The sequence below is a fragment of the Pteronotus mesoamericanus genome, unplaced genomic scaffold (genome assembly GCF_021234165.1).
Source record: "Pteronotus mesoamericanus isolate MK-2021 breed Mesoamerican mustached bat unplaced genomic scaffold, CSHL_Meso_final scaffold_705, whole genome shotgun sequence".
NCBI lineage: Eukaryota > Metazoa > Chordata > Mammalia > Chiroptera > Mormoopidae > Pteronotus > Pteronotus mesoamericanus.
In genome coordinates, this window is record NW_026555326.1 from 5983814 (window position 1) to 6003908 (window position 20095).

General features: G+C 53.9%; 1 protein-coding gene across 1 annotated transcript in view; it reads right to left on the reverse strand.

The window, feature by feature from the left end:
* The window catches only part of NFASC (neurofascin), a 181044-nt gene that overhangs the window by 10909 nt on the left and 150040 nt on the right, over positions 1–20095 (reverse strand). Inside the window, exons 24-30 of the mRNA XM_054563301.1 lie at positions 19754–19958; positions 18425–18547; positions 17182–17355; positions 14566–14580; positions 9126–9350; positions 5620–5736; positions 4295–4447 (exon numbers count right to left, since the gene is read on the reverse strand). Coding sequence (XP_054419276.1) covers positions 4295–4447; positions 5620–5736; positions 9126–9350; positions 14566–14580; positions 17182–17355; positions 18425–18547; positions 19754–19958 — 1012 coding nt within the window. The remainder of the gene's footprint in view (positions 1–4294; positions 4448–5619; positions 5737–9125; positions 9351–14565; positions 14581–17181; positions 17356–18424; positions 18548–19753; positions 19959–20095) is intronic.

A 20095-nucleotide genomic window follows, 5' to 3' on the forward strand; every position in this document is an offset into this window, starting at 1 on the left:
GCTGACCCCGCCTACTCGGCTCTGGAGGCCGGTGACACCTCAGCCTCCACAACTGGCCCTTCTCCAGGTTCAGGTAGGGCTCCTCTCTTCCTCCGAGGCTACACCCTGCTCAGCCGTGGAGCCCACACCTTGCCTCCCCGGCAGCTCAGTCCTGAAAGGATCTCTGAAAATCCTACATTTTCAATTTCTTATTTGCTGTCTCCTCCCTTCTGTTGTTACATACATTGAAGCTTCCTGTATCTTAAAATAAAAATCCTTGAGGAACCTGCAAAGCTTTTCAGCTCTGTCCTGTCCTTTTTTAGGTAAACTCAATCTTCCCTTGTTCCCAGTTCCTGCCAACTCCCTTCTCCACCCCCAACAAGCCAACTCAAAGCCCCTCTGTGCTCAGTGGTGCTTCATCTACCACCAGGGGGTGGCTCTTTCCCAAACCTGCCTCTGCATTCTTGACTCTTACCTTCATGGTCCTCCTCTCCCAGCTTTCAAAAGGGTGATCCTTCTATTCATCTCTCATTGTCCCTACAACCAGTCCTACCCTGTAAGCCCAGTGCTTCCTCCTAACAGCTCCTGGAATGACCCATCTGCTTGAAATTCATCGTGGGTCTTCCTGCTCCCTCCCTGTTTCTGCCAGTGACTCCACCATTCTCCCTATCTCTAAATTTATCATTTCTCCTTCCAAAGTATCTCTCATATTCACCTCACTGCTCCATTCCATACGGGTCCCCTCACCCTCTGCCTATCAGATCCTGAGGACACCATGACAGCTAGGACACTTGCACCAGCCCTGGCCTTCCAAGCGTTCCGGTCCTCCCCTCCCTGCCCAACGGCACCTGTGCTGCCACCCCTCTTGCTCTCCCCCATCCCCCCTCTGGCCCGAATCTGCCATTGCTCCAGCTCACACTGGTCTCTGAACTCCATTGACTCCAGGCCACGTGACATTTGATTGCTCTGTTTCCAGTGATCCTTTAATTAAAGGCTTGAGGACACGGGATTCTTTGAGCTCCCTAGTACTTAGCATGATGCTGGTTACATAACAAGCAGTCAGTGACTACTTATTGATTAATGATCAATTTAATCTTAATATGATCTGGTTAAACTGCTTTAGTTTCTTCCCTGATACTGGCTCGGGGTCACAGGGATATTGGCTTGCCCGTGAGCCACACCTGGGAACTGGGATGAGGAATCACTTTAACTTGTGTTTGGATGGTGGTTCCCTGCTTTGGCAGAGAGGCTGCTGAGCATGTCTGCGCGACCTGTTTGCCCCACCCCTCCCTGATGACCGCTCTGATACCTGCTGACGGCTGTCTCCACGAGACTGCCTTTCCCTTGGGAGAAAAAGTCACAATTCCAGGGAAAGTGCCCACACGGGCAATCTAAAAAGCAATTGTAGCTTCCCATTCTTGACTTTGCCATGCAAAGCTCAAATGCTATCTTTAGTCCTTACCAAAATGGTGAGAGAGTTTTCTATTAAGTTTGCACACAGAAGGCTATTCAAACTTCACTGAATGTTGTAACTATGTTAGGTGACAGATGTTAATTAAACCTAATGTGGTAATCATTTTGCAATATATACATATAGCAAATCAGTATGTTGTACACCTAGAACTAAGTAATAAATGCTATATGCCAATAATGTCTCCATTAAAGCAAACAAAGCGGGATCTGGGGTGAGGTGGGCTTAGCCTGGCAAACACCGGTGCCAATGCCTCTTACTCTGGACCAGAGGCCACCTTCTGTGTGTCTTCCATACCACAGCCTACAGCCCTGCTCAGAACCCAGTAAGTCATCCCCAAGGAAGACCACCCATGACTCCTAACTAATGAGGAGGAATTTGTTTGGCCATGGAAGAGAGGCCAGTCGTTCAAGGTCAGCAGAGCTATATTTCAGAAATAAGGATAGATGAACAAATGCAGTAGGCACGCACTTTCTTCAAATGCAATTTGTCTTGGCTGCTCTCACGTAAGCATCAATTTATACCTCTCCATTCCCATCTCGTCCGTCCTGGGCCTCTCCCACACACAGCAGAACGAGGCTGACTACAATCAGCACCCTCGGGGCCCCTGCCTCCCGCTTTCTTGAGATCTGAGGTGGGCTGTTGCCTCGCCCCATGCCACCCACCCATGATGGAAGGGCTGACCGGCCCCTCGGAGTCCAGGGCTCTGTGTCTGTAGCCTCTTGGGCTCCTTTGGCTTCAAGAGCTTCAAGCAGGTCGTTAACTCCCCAGGCGGGATCTTTCTGGAGAGGAGCAGGGAGCCTGTCAGCACCCGTAGTGCTTTCCTGCCTTTCTTCTCCGAACTCTCTAGCATGTTTGAGTCTGTAGACTAAAGCGATGGCCTGTGGTTGCCTAAGCAACCATGGTCAGGTCCAGAGATGCTCACACACACTTTGATGAGACACGGGGACCTGAGGGAATGTCTGAGCTTGGCTCTGGAGTCCACCCACAAGAAACACTGTGTTTTTGAGGGATCTGGACACACACAGGCAAACACAAACTTCAGAGAGTAACAATATTTTCTTCCTCTATGTAATTTCCAGCCCTCCAGGGGGTAAGTGAGCGCTTTGTGCTCAGTTAGGGTCCTACACCTGCTTGCAGCAGAAGGAACCAGGAAAACTTGTAAGTGCTAAGTGCCTCACTTACTATAAAAACAAGCTATCAGGATCAGCCTCTTCAAGCCATCCATCAGGAAAGAGGAATGAATGTTTGACTCACCGCTCAGAAGTATATCATCAAACGTCATTGGTTTTTTTTTTTGACTTGTAAGTTTAATACCCTGAAGCAGATTGGGACATCCCTTTTCTCTCTGGTTCTTTGTCACCATCCTCACCTACAGCACTGGGAGAAGTCTCATTCTGAAGCAGGCTGTGCAGGCGTCTGCAGCTTCCCTAGGATGGGACTCAATCCTCGAATCTCATCTTTGCTTCCTGCCTTTGTGCTGGACTGGATTTTGTAACAAAGCAACATCAAATGCATGCCCTGGTGAGCAACAGCTTGGGACCCCGGCTGGGTTAGATGGCGTCCAGCCACCTGCTCCACTCGGTCAACTGTCCAGTTCCCTTGCCTGGCTCCAGGACAGCCTGGCCACTCAGACATCCTGCCTGAGTTGGCCTGGCTAGCCTCAAGCAGCCTCTGCGTATTGATGGCACAGACATACGCAGGACAGGCAGAGACACAGGGAGGAGGGCAGGACATCCAGGCTAAGAGAGAGCGGGCTAGAAAGGGTGGAGAAAGACATTTATACAGATGGGCAGCGACTCACAAGATGTGAGCACCAGGATCAGCCTCCCCAGGCCAGGCACAGGAAGAGTAATGCATGCTGAAGTCAACGTTCAGAAGTTCATACAAGTCACTGTGGCATTTCCCCCCTCTATCCTCGTCTCTTAACCTGCCTCTGATTTAGGACATCCCTGGGGGCAGAGGCTGGTCCTTTCCTCTCCGCCTCCACCACCCTTTAGCCCCAGGGCTGAGCATACCACCTGCCTGTCTGGTTTTAAAGATACACACAGACAGACAAGCAAGGGCCCTCCCAACTCCAGACTGCCAGCTACCTGCCTAGCAGGGAAATATCTGAGCCTTGTACCCTTTACTGAGCCCCAGCCGGCCTGTTTATGTGGCACAAGGAAGATGCTTGTCTATTCACAGCTGAAGCCCCTGTAGAGCCAGGATGATTCCAATACAGGAAAGCTTCTTCCCCTCCCCCAGCAAGACAAAAGGTCAACTACTTTTAAGCCATAACAAACTTAGGCCAATAATTAAATCAAAACAAATCCCAAGCAACTTGTGTAATACACTTTGGAATTTTTTAACAACAGATGACGATGGCAAGGCAGGGAGATACATGCTGACCTTTGCTTTGGTTCCTGGGGAGACGCCTGGGTCAGGGTGATCCTACCCCTCATCCCATGGGCAGGAAGCCAGCGCGTACCCACGGGACAGGCTGCAGGGCACTCCTGCAGCCCCATACCCACCCGCAGAGACCACGTGTGCACGTACACCAAGCCCCTTTGTTTCGAGCACAGTGGGGAAGGCAGGTGGCCTCCTCGTCCTCACCCTACGGTTTTCCTTGATGCCCCACTTGTCCCCATAGGGTGAGAAGCGTGGTGGCCTCTCCACTGTGCTGCATGCATTTTTGACTCCTCTTGTCGGGAGCTGCAAAGTGTGAGAGCTGAGATACGCCATGCAAGGTGTGGAATGGGTGGGGAGGGTCTTCTTTCCGAGGAGCAGATTCAAGCAGGAAGCTGAGAATGAGGATGAAATGCCCATGCTTGCAGGGGACGGCCAGGCCGGATCCCCTCTCACCTGTACTGGTCATAAAGGTGATGATGGTACTGCTGATGCCCTCGTTGTCCCGGGAATAAACTCGCAATGTGTATGTCATCCCGGGATAGAGGTCTGTCAGCTGTACAGGCTGGGCGTGGGCCTTAACAGGGACAGTTTTTTTCGTATGGTTGCCTGGGGAACAGAAACTTCAGTCAGCCCAGGGCCAGGTGTGAGCAGCTGGAGAGGCAGTGCTTAGGTCCCTGCTACCTGTCGAAGGTAGAGGAATGGGGGATGGCAGGGCCAGGCCACTGCACAGACCGGGAGGTCACCAGGCAGCTCCCACAGCAGCACTTGCGCACAGTGCTGACTCTCCCATGGGACGGCCTTCGGCAGAAAACACTGGACTCTCTCCTGGCACGGTTGTCCCTTACCAGCCTTGGCACTACGCATATTCACCTCCTTCCTTAACCTCTCAGGGTATCAGCCGATGCTGTTATCCTGAAGAAGGCCCGAGGGCCAGGGGCATCCCTCAGGGTACCTGGAGAGGCCTCTTATCTCTCCCTCTGTGGAGAATTCACCCATCGGCACAAGTGAGTGCCTGTGTCTGGGGTGGATGGGAGGAAGCTGAAAAAGTCCAACCCAAACTCGAGATTCTGGATTCTGTGAATGTGAATCGCCTCTGACCACAGAGAACTAAGGGCTGTCATGTTCTTCCCTCAGAAACCTTTGGGTGGCCAGCCCCACTGGGCGAGGTGGCTTACTTGTTTACAGTTCGTAGGCCAAAGAGGCCTACACAGTGGGCCTGACCCTCAGAGACAGAGGCCTTCACTCTACATTCAACAGATCTGTACCCATGGTCCCAAGATCCAGCGAAGTGTGAACAGCTCAGTGCAAGTCACCAGAGACAAATGACCCTGGTCTGTGTTCCCATGGCCACAGGCATCCCTCTGAACAAAGCAGTTGTACCCCAAGTCTGACCAGGCCATGTGTATATAGTGGGGATAGTGGAAAACGTGGATTCTGAGCTAAGGAGATCCGTGCAGAGGTGAGATCTGGCTCATCTGGGTGCTATTCAGAACCAGCATCCGGCCGGAAGTGGATGGAGGGCCCCATCACCCAGGGCCTCCCTAGCACATGCAACCCTAGACCTTGCTAATGGCTGCAGAAACCCCTTCCTTCTCCCTATGCCTGCCCCCCCCACCTCCCTGCAGTCGGAGCACATATCAATTTCACTAAGTCATAATTAAGCCAGCCTGACAGGCCTCTGTGAGCCTGGAGGAGTCCAAAGGATCTCTTTAATGGCATCTAGGCTACCCGCTGCAGCTGCCGCCGCCGCCGCCGCCACCCCGCACAGCAATGCTTACTGTCAATGTACTCAACCACAAAGTCAGTTCCGGGCCCGAAATTGTGCTTCCAGGTGATGTTGGCCCATTTACTGTTGGGGAGCACCGTGACGTTCCATATGGACTGCTCGTCGGGGGCTGGTGGGCAGGTTAGAAGAGGAGTTAGTGGTGAGGAGGGAGGCAGCGCTGGAGACAGAGAGACAGACAGACACACATGGCCAGGAAAGGGTAGAGTCAGAAGTGGCTGTGCACAGGGCCCGACAGCTCCAAGCTGCAGCCTTCGTGGCCAGGCCAGAGGTCGCCATCCAGGTACAAGCAGGTGCAGTTCGGGGGATCCACACATAAGGGAGGGCTGTAAACTGTCCGTATGTCCACATAGGTGGGGTAGGAATGAAAGAGTGAGTTTTGGTCCATATTATTGCAGGCTCTAACCTGGGCTCATTCCCTTTTTAGATCAGTCATGGATGTGAACAGTGCAGTGAAAGGAGCTGGGAGAAAGCCCTGCTCGCTCAAGTGCAGACGGCGGGGGAGCGATGTGCCCACCTCCTTCCCTGCAACGACTGACATGCTACAGGAAGGACAGAAGGCATCTTTCAAAGCCACTCAAGAGCGGTGATGAGATTTGCAGAAAGGACAGGATCAAACAAGAGAGAACCTTTATGAGCTCCTGACACTGGAGGAGGGGATGGTAACCGGACAGGGACGCTGGTCCGAGGAGCCCCTGCGGTCATTCTTAGTCACCCAAACCCTGGACTATGTAGGAAATGGCCTCAGGTTGTCTAAGGGGACTTGGGATCCGAGAGTCCCAAGGAGAGACAGTGTGAACCCTTCCTCTCCCTCTCGTGGGCAAGGTGGGACCAAGAAAAGATAACTGCTGTTTGACATCCAACCCTCAGCGGTCCAGGCACTGGGAGAATTCTGTTCTGTTGGCTTCTCAGCACCACAGTCTCTTTGAAGCTCCATCTCCATGCAACACAGAAGACATTAATTATCTAGTTCTTATGAGCTGGGAGCTACTTTATCAAAGCCATTGCCCTGTCTGATACCATAGCCTGTGGACAGGAGAATGGTGCCAATCTTCAAACGTAATCGGTTTTCAAGAGTCCCAGCAGTCTGATTACCTCATTTCCGAGCAAAGACTTAATGGTGGAGTGCTAGCATGGGGCCTTGTATTTCAGAGACTTTACAAGTACGGCTCCTGTATATTTTATTAGCATGCGAGGGGGCACTGTCACCAACTCACTTGTCAAATATAAATGGAGTGCATTGGTGATGCATTTATTCATTATCTGTTTGACATGTGACTGAGTCTGCAGGGCTTGGGAAGTGATAAAAGATCTGGTCTTCACTTCAAAGAAGTGTCTTCTCTACTACAACCTTGTCAGTTGACGGTTGCCCCAGGTGAATACAATTCATGTTAGATGAGAGACCAAGAAAGATATTTCATTGATGGCACCATAGGGCATTCTGCATGGGGGGAGGGCAGAAGGTAGGCTTCTTTACTTATCTTCCAGATGTTTCCATTGTACTGGCTGCTTTAGGCCACCCCGATCCCAGCTTCGTGGAATCTCATGGCTCTTGCTAGTGGGAATGAATTACGATTAGTCATAATTGGGGGACTTGAATTTCCTCCTCCTAAGCTCTGGGGCCTGGAAATAGCCAGAGAATTGGGTTTAATCAGTTTGGCCACCAATACAACATTGATTAAAATCTCACCGTCTTAAAGATCAATTAGATTGGGGCACTATTAGAAAAAGTCAAGTGACGGGAAACCAAAACAATTTAGAGGTGGGGGTTGGAGAAAGTTACTGCCATACAGACAGGCCAAGACAATGACCGCTAAAGACCTGAAAAGTTCAAAGAGAGAGGCCAACAGAGAGAGCTATTGATGACTAACAAAACAAGAGGGTAAGTCAGGTGGAATTGTCCTGCTGACTCCTAGAATGTGACAATTAGGGAGAATCCCTTGAAATCTGAAGATGGTACAAATAAAAAGTCCCAGTTTACCCTGAGAAAAGTAAACTTTTTGTTCTAAGATGAAAGACATGATAAAAATGAAAATTTATTTAAAACACCCTGGATGGCAGAGCCATTCTGCTGCACCAAGGAACATGAGGATGTTTGAGGGGTGTTCCCAAGCTCTAAGAATAAGATCGGGGGTGTGGCCAAGCCCTCTGCAGTGCCCCTGGCGGTTAGAAGTCAGGGTGTGAGAGTCTGTGGGGCTGGCCTTATGTGGCAGCAAGGCCAACCCTTTTAGAGGGCAAGTAGCTGCTGGTGAGCAAGATCCACTCTTTATACATCTCTGCTGTGAACGCAAAGCATTCAAGTGGGACACAAAGCCCTACTTTAGTGCAAAAGCTATTTCACCATGGGGTTCCAAAGAACACCCATCACCAAACACTGGTGGCAGCTTTCTCCTCAACCAATCATTTCCTAAAATGCATGTTGTTTAAATTCTGGATATTGCACCTTTAAAGCAAACCAGCGATTTCAAGGTCTGAGGAGCATGTCAGCTACGGGTTGCATCACTCCATGCCACTGAATTAAAGAAAATGCACATGGACTAGGCCTCCGTCCTCATGCTAAGAGAAATGGACGGGTGGGAGACAGGCCTTGGAAGGTGAAGGGACTTGCCCAGGAAGCAGCTGCTGGAGGAAGGTTCTGGGCGCGTCCCGCAGCCCTCCGGCTGCAATCACGCCGATTTTATCGCTGGCCTGTGGGCTCTGTGAGCTAGAGGCCCTCCCCTCTGTGATAACAGGAGTGTTTGATGCTCGGCTTTTAGAAATATCATTGGGTTTCTGAGGGGTCTCCTCGAGCCAGAGGAACAGAGCTGCCTGGCCGGGGCGGAGGGGGCGATGCCAGAACAGCACCTGCCTGGCTCCACAGGCCAGCCTGCGGCCGGCTCCCCCCAGGGGCCCTAGAGAGGCTGTGGTCTTCCCATGTGTGCATGTGGGGGCGTGGGCAGTGCGAGTGGGAGGAACAACAGAGCTCTGTCAGGCGATACTCTGTCCTGGAAGTGTGCCCTGGTGGGAGAGGGGCCATGGAGGAGCAGGTTCTGGGAGCAGAGCTGCCTGGGAGGCCAGCCGTTTGCCACTCCTCAGCCCTCTGTGCTGCAGGGCGAGGTGCGACAGGGCCAGGGCAGGAGCCTTCTCAGGACAGTTGGCCACTGTCAGGCCCCTGTCCTTCCTCACACCCTCTCCTTCCTGAGCGCTCGGCCCTGAGCTGACTGCTTGGCATGTAGTTGGAGGCAGACCCACCATGCAGGGCCCGGGGGTCCTGCCTGAGGAGTGTGGCCTCTGTTAAAGGACAGAGGTCTACGGCGAGGATGAGGGGGACGAAGTGGTGGAGAACCATCCAAAGGGTGCGGCGGGGCCACCATGTGCCACGAGGCCACCAGACTGAGAATCCAGTCATGTGTGTTTTCAAAGTAGAAACAAGGGGAGGCGTTGGTTACCATCATCCCAGACCCCTCCTGCCTGGGGGTGCCTGTGGGTAGAGGGACGGGGAGCATGGGCAGTGGGCAGTACCGGATTCATGTGTCTTAGTCTCGATGGCGGGAGGACTCTCCGTGGTGGTGGTGGTGGCGGCAGTGGCTGTAGTAGTTGTGGCGACGGTGGTAGCGATGGTGGTAGGTGCAACAGTTGGGATGATGGGGACTGTTGCGGCTTCGGTGGTGGCAGCAGTGGCAGTAGCATCAGTACTGCTCACAGCGCCCGTGGCACCCACCGTAGTCGGGGGCAACGTGGGAGGAGCTGAGAGGAAAATGTAAAACAGCCGAGTCTGGTTGGTTGGGCTGTTCCCAGCCGGGACACACGGCCCCCGCGTGCAAGGCAGGCAGCCCGGTGACGACATGGAGCTGGGTCATCAGCTGCCTCCCCAGGCACGACGGACGGGCTGGGTCACATGGATCACAGTGAGAGGGCACGCCATGTGACGGGAAGAGAATGAAGCCGTGCGTGTTTCATTTTCTTCTCATGCTCTGTGGCTCAAAGCACCCAGCATGCATCCAGCCAAGGGCAGGGATGAGGATGGAAAGGGACAAGTTCTGAATCGCTCAGACCTCAAGGGGCGACGGCATGGGGTCCCAGGCCAAGCACCACCCAGACACAGGCCGCGCAGCACCTCGGCCCAGCCCTGGAGCCTGGCCTCGGAGGTGGGCAGACAGCTGGGTCCCCCCCTACAGGGGCACCAGGACGTCCGCCACTCCCAACCAGTCACCCCAAATTCCCCTTCCCCCGTCTGCATTTCTCATGCCACCAGAGAGAACAATCTCCACTCTGCGGAGCCTGCCACGTGGTTCGCCTCTCCTGCCTCTGCTCCCAACCCACCCGGGCCCTCCTGTCGCCTCCGCCCGGGGACGGTCCTCCCTGCAGTCTCCCCCTTCCACCCGGGACTGCAGGGACTGCCTTTCTCTCTAGGACATTTGGGGCCCAGGTGTCCCAAGTCCTTTCCCTTCGCATTAGAACAGGGAAAAGGGCAGGAATGGAAGCATCTCTTCCCAGCCCACAGCAGACACAGAAGCCCCAGGACACAAGGGAGATACGTGCTGTACCTTCTTTTTTGCATAAGTCCTCAGAGGGTTCAAATATGGGCTAACTCTCCTGCTCACATCTTCCATCCAAAACGAGGCAGCCCTTGGGGCTAAGTCTGTGGCATGTGACCTCTTTCCCTCTACAAGGGTCCTGGAAGCTGACCAAGGTCTGTCCTATTAGTCCTTGCTGCTAAAGCTTGAGGGTATGAGAAGAATAATGGGGGAGACAGAGCAGCCTCTCCCGCGGGCGCTGCCCCTCCTGGGATCTGATCGCTGTCCATTGCTGGCGTCAATGCTGACAGGGCAGTAGGCAGCATGATGAGACATAAGTAGGTAACTCTAACTCCCAAGGAATAGTGACATCCCACCCGACCTCAAATCTCTGTAAGTTCAGGAAAATAATATCCTCACCCCCGAAAAAGGGGGCCAGGCCAGGGAGGGAGCCGGAGAGGAAACCGTCCGAGTGTTTTTCCCAGGGAGAGTAAAGAGAATCCTAAGCTTTCTCAACAAGAGCCTGACCAACAAGAGTCCTTTCATTCCCCTGGGCCTCCACTATTATGAGACCCCACAGAGAGGGGACGGTTCCTGGGGTCCCTCGTTCCTTCCCTATCCGTAAGATCAGAGGCATTATTAGGCCCGGAGGGTGCTGACCACAGAAGTCACACTGGGCGGCTGATGAACACATTCCAGAGATTCCTGGGCAAAGCCAAAGCAGAGCCCACAGACATCAGGAAGGGGTGTGGGGGTGTGGGGTGGGGATAACTTCCCTCCCACAGTCCTCATCCAAGGATATATTCAGTCCCGGGCCTGGAGGCTCAGCGCTGTAAAAGCTCAGCATAAGGGAATTCACCTATTGCACCCACCAACACAGGCAGGCAGGCACGTGATGTGGAGAAGCCGAGACCCCCACCAGGCAAAGGTCGGCTCTCCCCCAGGCCCAGTCCCTGGTGGTTCCCATGGCCACCGAAACACACCTGCTCGGTGCTGTTCGAAGGAACCTCAAGGGGCTAGTCTGTCCAGCTGGCTTAGGACTGCTCTAATTTGGTTCCTTATCAATAGTGTATTTTCTAAACACTTCCGGCAAATACAATGCTCACAGGGCCTCCCTTTTCTGTGATTATTTAAAAGGTACCACCAAAACAAACAAACAAACAAAAACCTTAAAAGACTCCCGTTTAACTTCAATCATCCCACTGTGGGTGACAGAGACCTGGGCTTCTGTGCCTACATGCACAGTGCGGTTACATTTCCCAAGCCATCCATTGGTCCTTGTACTGGCAGGGGTACACACGCTCACACTCACTGCCAGGCTCGCACATGCGACCCTGTGTCCCGGTGAGCAGCCTCAGTAACAGAGATGCTGAGAGAGGCTGGGGTCCTGCCAGTTCTCCCTGGGCCAGCTAGTCCGAGACAGGAATGACAAACGGCTCGGCTCGAGGACTGTTCCACGCAGCCTCCTCCCCTCCCTCTGAGGGTCCCTTTTGCCAAGTGTGACTGAAAAGGAGTGATTCTCTCTGATGATAGCAACCTAGTTGCTTCTCCTTTGCTCAGTGACAACAGCCTCAGGGTATGAGTGAGAGGGGCCCGAGCTCCGTGTGAGAGGGAAGAAACCGCTCGCTTCCCAGGCGTCCAGGGAGTCACCGCAGAGGACACAACCTCAGCTGTCTGAGATAACAGCTGGCGCATAAGCATTCTCTGACCACTCATTAGCTGCATTTCTTGTCCCATGGCTGGACAGGGCCGGAGAGATAGGGAGGGCAGAGGCAAGGACAAGCTGAGGGAAGGGACAGAGGCAGGTGAGTTGTTAGGGGTGTATACAGGTGGAAAGGGAACGAAAGTTTTCGACAGGGAAAGTGTCCAGTGCTCAGGTGAAAGCGGGTTTAGGTGATTTCCACACCCTGGGGTGGGGTGGGGCTGGGGCAGAGGACAAGGGGGATAAAGCACAGAAATGGGGCTTATTGACAGAGTGGCCCCCGGGCTGGATAGACATATTGCGAGGAAGCCACCTCCGGCCACAGCAGAAACTATGGGCTAGAGAACCACCCTGGTCAGTGCCCAGTGGAGCCTGCCAGCCTGGCGACTGAGAAGGACGGTCAGAGCTGGAAGCACAGGACCCCGGCCCGAAGGCAGCGTCTACCTCACGGGTGGCCTAACGCACGCTGGAAGGCACCCAGCCAGGGCCGAAGGTTTCCCACCAGCTTTGGGAACACCACGTAGGGGATGGAGAGAGTTGAGAAAAGATCTTACTCATCTTTCTAACCCTAGAATCTGCCACGGAACTCCCTACCAAACATTTCCAGATCTGAGCTAAGTCAAAGATGCGGACAGCAGTTTCCAGACATTTCCAGGCGGGAGGTTCAATCCAAAAGCGCCCACATGGCACATGGACTGCCCTGCCCAAGTCACAGATGGCCAGGACAGATGGGCAGCAGCCCTGAGACAGCAGGTACAGTTGCATGACAGGGATCGTGCTCACTGGGTGAGATACAAACAGATCAGTTTGAGGAAAAACCGCCCAGGATTGGGGAGGCTGAGAGGGCAGGGAGCAGTGGGCCGGAGGCTGGGCCCACATCACAAATGTAGAACCTGGGTCCCAGTACCCAACACCTGCAGGGTGTGCCGAGGTTCTCATGCATTTGAGGCTGAGAAGAGCTGATGATCTCAGCACATCTCTTTACAAAGTGGGGCGATGTGCCTCTCAAACCATGCCCTATGGAAACTAGTGCCTAGGAAACGCACTGACCGATGGACAGAGAGCCTGCGCTCATCCTGCACGTCATGAACCTGAATCTTTTCTAGGCAGAAGCACAAAGTGGGGTGTTTGGAATTGCACCCATCACCCTTGGGCTTGCCTTTCAGGACAGGGGCGGCGCAGACTGGCAAGGATGCCCTGTGAGCCAGGCAGACTCCCTGCCACCCGACCCACCTGCCTTGGGTCCCCGGGCGCCAGGATGGGGGAGGTGGCTCAGGAGCTGCTCGACTGATGAGCTTCCAGATGCTGCTCCTGGTGCCCTCCCTGTGTCCCACCTTCACCAGGCCTGCTCTGGCTGCCCTGCACACCTGCTGCCGCAGGCCCAGAAGAGACCCTCCTGCACACTTGAAGCAGGAAGTCAGGGCAACCCTCTGAGTGCGAGATCAGCTTTCTCCCCCCTCTCCAGGGCATCGCGCTCATGTGGCAGCAGAGGAGCCGGACCCTGTGGGGAGGCCTGGGCCCCTGCCGGCCTGGGTTACTGGGGGTGGAGAGAAGTGGGAGAGCAGAGGAGGATGGCAGTGCACCACCCACAGATCTGGCTGACAAAACAAAGGCAAGCTGAGGAATCAGGTGCGCAACAGAAACAGAATCAACCTAATATGGGGTGGGGGGTAAATGAGCGAAGGAGGGTAGGAAACCAATTGGGCAAGGCGGGCGCTCTTCATAAGTCAACCCTCAGATTCCTCACCTGCTTCTCAGGTCACCCCCACTGCCTCAAGCCTAGGCGACCCCTTGCCTGACACCCTTTGCTCTGCCAGGGTGAGCTTTCTTCTCAGCTCCAGAGGAGGGCAGGTGATGGAGCCCTAGGGTCCCTTCTAGTGTCTCCAGCTGGAGGACTGGCCTTCTGCGGTGGAGCACCCTGTGATGTTCCTCAAGCCCACAAATGAGGACTTGAGAGGAGGAGCGTGGTTAGCAGGTCAGCTTCTATGCTCGGACCTGCCGGCCCAACTCCTATCTTCTGCGCATCAACCACCCAGAACCCGAGAGTGGAGACTGTTCTTAACACTGAAGACTGTTAGGAGCTGAGTCGCTGCAGGGTGAGGAGGCGATCAGCCCATGGCTCCCAGAGACTCCAGATCCTGGAGCACCTGACTCTGTCCGAGGATACGCTCACTGGCTCTCACTGAGCAGAACCACAAAAGATGGCAGAGCTGGTGCCGGGCCCCCATGCAGCATGCAAGGCCAGCATGCACAGTGTGTGCACTCACAGGTCACCCTTTCAAGGGCATGGCAGCCTGACCAGAGGACAGGAGCCAGCTGTGCCCATTTGCAGTGCAGCATCCTTTCTCGGGGCTCATCTGGCCCCTCAAAGGCTGCTGACCCTCTCTCTGTGCTCTGAGATGTCAAGCCTAGGCAAGGGGCCCGGTGGTTCAAGGGTGTAATCACTCAGCTTCAGAGAAAGCTCCAGCTCCAGGGAACAGGTCTGGAGCCCATGTGTGTGGGGCCCCTTCTAAGTCACCCTCCTTCTCAATAGGGGCAAAGAGTAAGTGGAGGGAGAAAAATGTGTTTGATTCTGGTCCCATCCTCTACACACATCCTCCTTGACAGCCTGGCTTCCCAACCACTGAAAGGGTGAGTCTGGAGCACACGTTCATTCCGAGCCTCTCCCTCTTTCTCTGCCTGGGTTGGGCTCCACCTGCATCATCCCAAGCCATGCCCATTACCTCCGCTGCTGGTACAGTACCTGCGGTTGGAGTAGCTTCAGAACACAGCGCCCAAGATGGCCAGAGAGGGAGAAAGGATAAGAGAGGGAAGAGAAAACAGAACACAGTTGAAATCACAGGACAAGCAGGCAGAGAAAGTTCTGGCTTAAAACTGACCCAGACAGTGTGGCCAAGTGCCGGCCACTACCCTGAGGATGCCAACTGGTATTCAGGGCTCATGTTCAACTTCACTGGGTCTGGTATGTTTCTACAGAAAACTTTCCACCTGGGTCTTGGAGGCCTTTCTAATACACTCCGATTCTACCTCTATTCCAGGTCTAGCATCTAAGAGGTGGCAACAGGCACCCACCTAGAGTGCTATGTTCCAAGGTCTTTCCCCAAGAGGACGGCCTTCCCAGGCTGGGCTGACCTTTATGAAGTGGGCTGGGTGACCCTCCATGATGCCAGGAATTGAGGGCTTAAGACGGAGGTGGTGTAGGAGGACACCAACCCCAGATGAAAGAATGGTTCCGGTGTCTTCAGGGGAAGACGCGGTGGATGGGAGAGGGGAAGTGTGTTTGCCTGGCCCCTCCCCACACCATCTCAGCCTTGAAAGGCCTGGGGATGGTGACAGATCCAAGCCTCGAGGCCCATTCTCTTGTTCTGTTGGTCCAGTTCTCGCCGACCAGTTGTACTTTATGAAATAAGAAACTCAACTGTGGACTGAGCCCTAAAAAGAATTCCTGAATTTGTTGCAAATCTCTAAGTTGAAAAGAAAGTGTTTGTTCTCCTGTTGCCTGGGACTGCAGAACTTTCCCTGTGTGGTGCCTGGAGCTAGACAATGCATCTTTATGTGACGTTCTATACTGGGGTGGAGATGGGCAGAAGAGGCTCTCTTTATGTATCTCCTTAGAGTTAAGCGATCAAGCAACTGCATCAGCCCTGGCTGGTGTGGCTCACCAAAAGGTCGCTGGTTTGATTCCCAGTCAGGGCACATGCTTGGGTTGCCAGCCAGGTTCACGGTTGGGGGTATGTGAGAAGCAACCAATCAATGTATATCTCACACATTGATGTTTCTCTCCCTTTCTTTCTCCCTTCCTTCCCCCCTCTCTAAAAGTAAATAAATAAAATCTTTTTTTAAAAAAAAAAAGGATTGAAAAGAACGGTGCATCATCCTTTGGTAATAAGGCATATACCAGGCACTGACCCAAAGCCCCCCAGCCCTAACAAGCTACTCAGTGGGGTTGGAAGGCCCAATTAGGGGAGCTTATTGTGTGGCTCGCTCCTGGTTTATGGGACAGGAGAGGGCTGTGGAAAGGACTGAAAGCCTTTTTCCAGCTCCTCATCCCCTCCCACCTTGTGCTGGCCTGCTGGCCAGGGAGGCAGGGGCTGGGAAGGGATTCAGGGCTGCCTGTGAAGCTGAATTGGGAGCCTGGAGTAAGGCAGCAGAGGCAGCAGAGCCTGGCAGCCCCAGGAAGAAAAAACTGGCGCTTTCCTGGGTGGCGGACGTGCTCAGGAGGCCTGATCCAGACCAGGAACAGGCTGCGGAACCCCCGCCTTCTGGAGAAAGCACCAAGAAATGATAACCTGCTGTCAGCTTCAAGGATCCCTACTTACTTCACCTCTTCTTTAAAGTCTGCCCCTGCAGACTCAACACCCTTGCTCCACACAACCACTGCATCTTCCCCATCTGAACACAACATTCCTCAGGTTAAACTGCAGCTAGATACTCTTGTGGATGTCTCCCCTTCTAGACTGTGTGAGCTTATTACCTATGAATCCTCCATTTTTGGCACAGTCTGGCACTTCACCTTGTGGGTGCTCAAGAAATGGCTTTTGAATTGACCACTGCACTCTTGGAGACGCAGTGGAGGAGTCCGGCTTTCCTGCCCATATCAAAGCTTCTATAGCCACAAACCCTCCATAGGTTCCTGGGCCTATGTGCAGGTGGGCCCGGGGCTCCCTCTAGTGGAGCTCTCATGCAGGTGCAGCTCCGGTGCGGATTGTTAAGCTCCTGGAAGATGCCAGGACCCAGGAGACAAATCCATTTGCTCTTTGTGAAGCTAGTTTGGCCAGGGGCTGTTTCCCAGCCTCCCCATTTTCTCTGCAGCTGACAACTCACTTGGTTCAGGCTGCAAGGAAGGACTACATGAACTCATGATCCAGGTAAGTAGCTTCAGTCAAGGTTATTTCCCCTCCGTCCTTGGCCCCATGTACTCTTGGGAAAAGGAGTATCCCTAGAGCCCTCAAGGGCACTGTCAATATTCATGCGTCTCTCAACAGGTGAGCACTTTCACTGTTCCTTGGGGTCTATTAACATATTTACTTCCAACACACTTTCCCTCATCTCCCCTTTGCTCAGAACTCATGCTCTCTTCCACATTCCCCCACTAGAACGAAAGATGACCGAGGTTACATAGCTGAGCAAGTCAAGGCAAAGTGGGGACCCAGGTCTGATGGCAAGTCTAAGGAGACCTGAGTTCTGCAGACACGTCGCCAGCACCTACCTGTCAGCATACAAGATGGGCTCTCTGCTTCGAGGGCTGAAGGACCTGTAGCCTCATTTCCTCCCCAGGCCAGGAGGCCGGACAGCCAGAGGCCAGGCCAGAGTGTCTCTCTGGGACCTGTGGTCCCTGCGGCTGGCACAATGCACCTACCTTCATTCGGGGGCGCTGGTGACTCCTCCGTGACTGCTTCCCCAGAGCCCACCTGCGTCCTGGCACTCAGGGTGAAGCGGTAGCGTGACACGGGGTCTGCTCTTTGCATCGTGAACTTGGTCTGATTGGGAGAGAAGTTCTCCACTATCTGCTTTCCTACTTTGGTTCCATTAACTGGGGAGAGATAAGTAAATGAAATCGAACTTCGGCAATGTCGACCATGGTGTGTTATATAGCTTGCGGCTGGGAGAAGCAAACCTTCTCGATTCTGCTGGAAGGGGACACGGTGAAACCTGCCCACGTACTTAAAGCCTAGGGCAGGGGAGACTGGGCTCAAGGGCAGAGCGCAGGGCGAGAACTCCTTTCCAGGGCTTTGGTGACATACCAAGGTTAATACTTTCTCACTGATCTGGCTACCTCCAGCTCTCAGCCAAGTTATGGGGCTGATTCTGAAAGACTCAGTTTATAATCTCCCAAGCCTTTTCAACAAGGACAAAACTTAGGAGTTTCCTTCTTCCTTTCAAACAGAACTAGGGCAAACCCACTAGAGCTTTAGATGGCTAATGCTGCGTTTGTAAAAAGCCAATTCAATGTACTTCAAAGGGGGAAGGTTAGCTTCAGAGATCAGTCTGGAACAGCACACAACACACAGTTGGGCATTAAAGCTGCTGACACAATACCCAGCCCTCTGAGCTCCCAGTGAGGTACAACATCACCTACTTTAGACGGCTTAACATTTTAAAAATGTTATGACACTTCTGTCCCTGCACGGTGACACTGAACTCCTAAGGAGAGGTCTTCTCTGACCCAGGCTCCTGATTGGGTCACTCTAAGTTACGACAGGTCTACGTACAGCTGCCTTACCGTAACTGACATCTTGTTAGGGTGTCCCTGAGCCTTGGCTGGGCTCCTGTGCAGGTACTATCTGCCCCATTGGATGGCGCCATCAGAGGACAAACTCTCCTAGCTGCAGGTGTTAGAGCCTAAGATCCCTGAGGGCTGGCCCTGACCCCTCCTTAGACCGGAAGTCCCCTTCGTCTCCTGGGGCAACTAGAAGCTCCCTGCCGGAGGGGCTGTGTCAGGAAAGCAGGGTCTGGGTCTCACCTGCCTTCCCTAGTCCTATGGGGGAGGCCTTTTCCCTGGCAATGCCCTGCACCACAGGCTCCTCAGTCCCTTAAGAAAAGTGGTGAGAATGGGGTTCCTGATTCCCAGATTATCTAAGAGAAAGCAGAGCAAAACGTACAGGCCACATATCTGAGAGAATATCCAGTGAGGATCCCATTGGGGTGTTCCGGATGGTCCCATTCCAGGTTGATTGTCTGCAGGTTGGGCTGCCGGACTCGGAAACGCCTGGGGGCACTGGGTACTTGGGGAAGGAGAACACAGTGGGGGAGGCGAGGGTGAGAGGAGGGGGTGGGCAGGACGAGGAAAACAAAAACAGAGCACAAGTATGAAAGCAGTGATCTCGGGCAACCCCCGTGCTAGGCAGCTGCTAAGCCGCAGACCGTCGCCCCTCTGGGGTGGTGCTTCCCTTGTTCGGGACCAGGACGCCTCAGGCTCGATTTAAATGGGAGAAGTAAATCGAGGGCTCTGTTAGTAACTACCGTGGATTGTGCACATTAGGCTCTGATTCTGCAAAGATACCTCCCAGGGGGGCAAAGCACGTCTCGGGCAGGGAAACAACCGTCGCTGTTGCCTACAAAGGCTGCAGCTCCTGATCCTCAGACAAGGGTTCTTGCTGCTGGGTCCAAGCAGCAGGCCCAAGCCTCCGAGCTGAGGATGCTGGACTCAGGGGGGAAGAGGAAAGAAGGCCAAGATGGAACACGTGGGCAGGTGAGAAGCAGGGGCGATGCGGAGACGCTGATGGTGAAAACCAAAACAAGGAGGAGGGAAAGACAGGAATAAAGAAAACAAGAGGGAAGACCAACAGAGAGTCAAAAAGAGGAGCAGGAGAAGAAAATGGGGAAAATAACAGTTAAGAAGGGAGGGAGGAGAAATAGGAGAAATAGAAATGGGCAAAGCAAGTGCCACACTCATAAGAGAGGATTGGCGAGGACTGGAGGTGAAGTGGGGACTTCATAGGTGTCTGCCTCCCAGGACCAGGGTGAGTGTGACCCACAGAAGGCAGGTGTCCCTCTGCAGGGCTGCTGCACCTCTGGGCAGACAATCTCAGTGAAAGCTTCTTGCTTGCAGTGGTGAGAACTCTGTAGGTCGTGGGTGCTGGTAAACAGACCAGGTGCCTCTGGTGGTCAGGGCGACTGTGCTTCAGCCTCGGAAGGCAGCAGGCAGCCCAGGCTCCTGCAGGGCCCTGGGCGTAGCCTGTCTGGAATTGTGTCATCGGACCACACAAGTCTTCTCCTGCAGTACAGCCTCATCAGGGCAGGCCACCTAGGTGACATAGTGCTCTGTGGGAGTGGTGGGACCTGCTCAGCTCACAGGTCGTCAGCTCCTTGAGGTCACGCCGAGGTCACCCTGTGCTGTCCATGCCAGGCCGCAGTGGAGCTGCTCCAGGTCCACCTGAATGTGGCACCCTTGTCCTGCCCCACCCTGAAGAGCTGCAGGTCAGACCTACCTCCTTCCGGGGTGGTGAACTCCTTGGTTTCACTGCGAGGCCCATCGCCTCTCCCATTGACCACAACCATCTCCAGCTTGTAGTTACTGTAGGGAAAGAGGCGGGACACCACACCCCGGAGGCGGTCACCAGGGAAGCTGGCTTGCTGTCTCTTCTGAGACACCCACAGGCTCTTCAGTAAGCTGCTCTCCCTCCAGTAGTAGGCCTTCAGGACAGAGGCAGGCCGGTGAGGGGACGGTCAGGCAGAACGGGGTTAGTTGTTAGTGGTGGCAGGAGTGACTGATCTTCCCTTTGCTTGCCACAGGCTCCAGGTTCCAAAGGAACTCATCAGTCCCACACAGG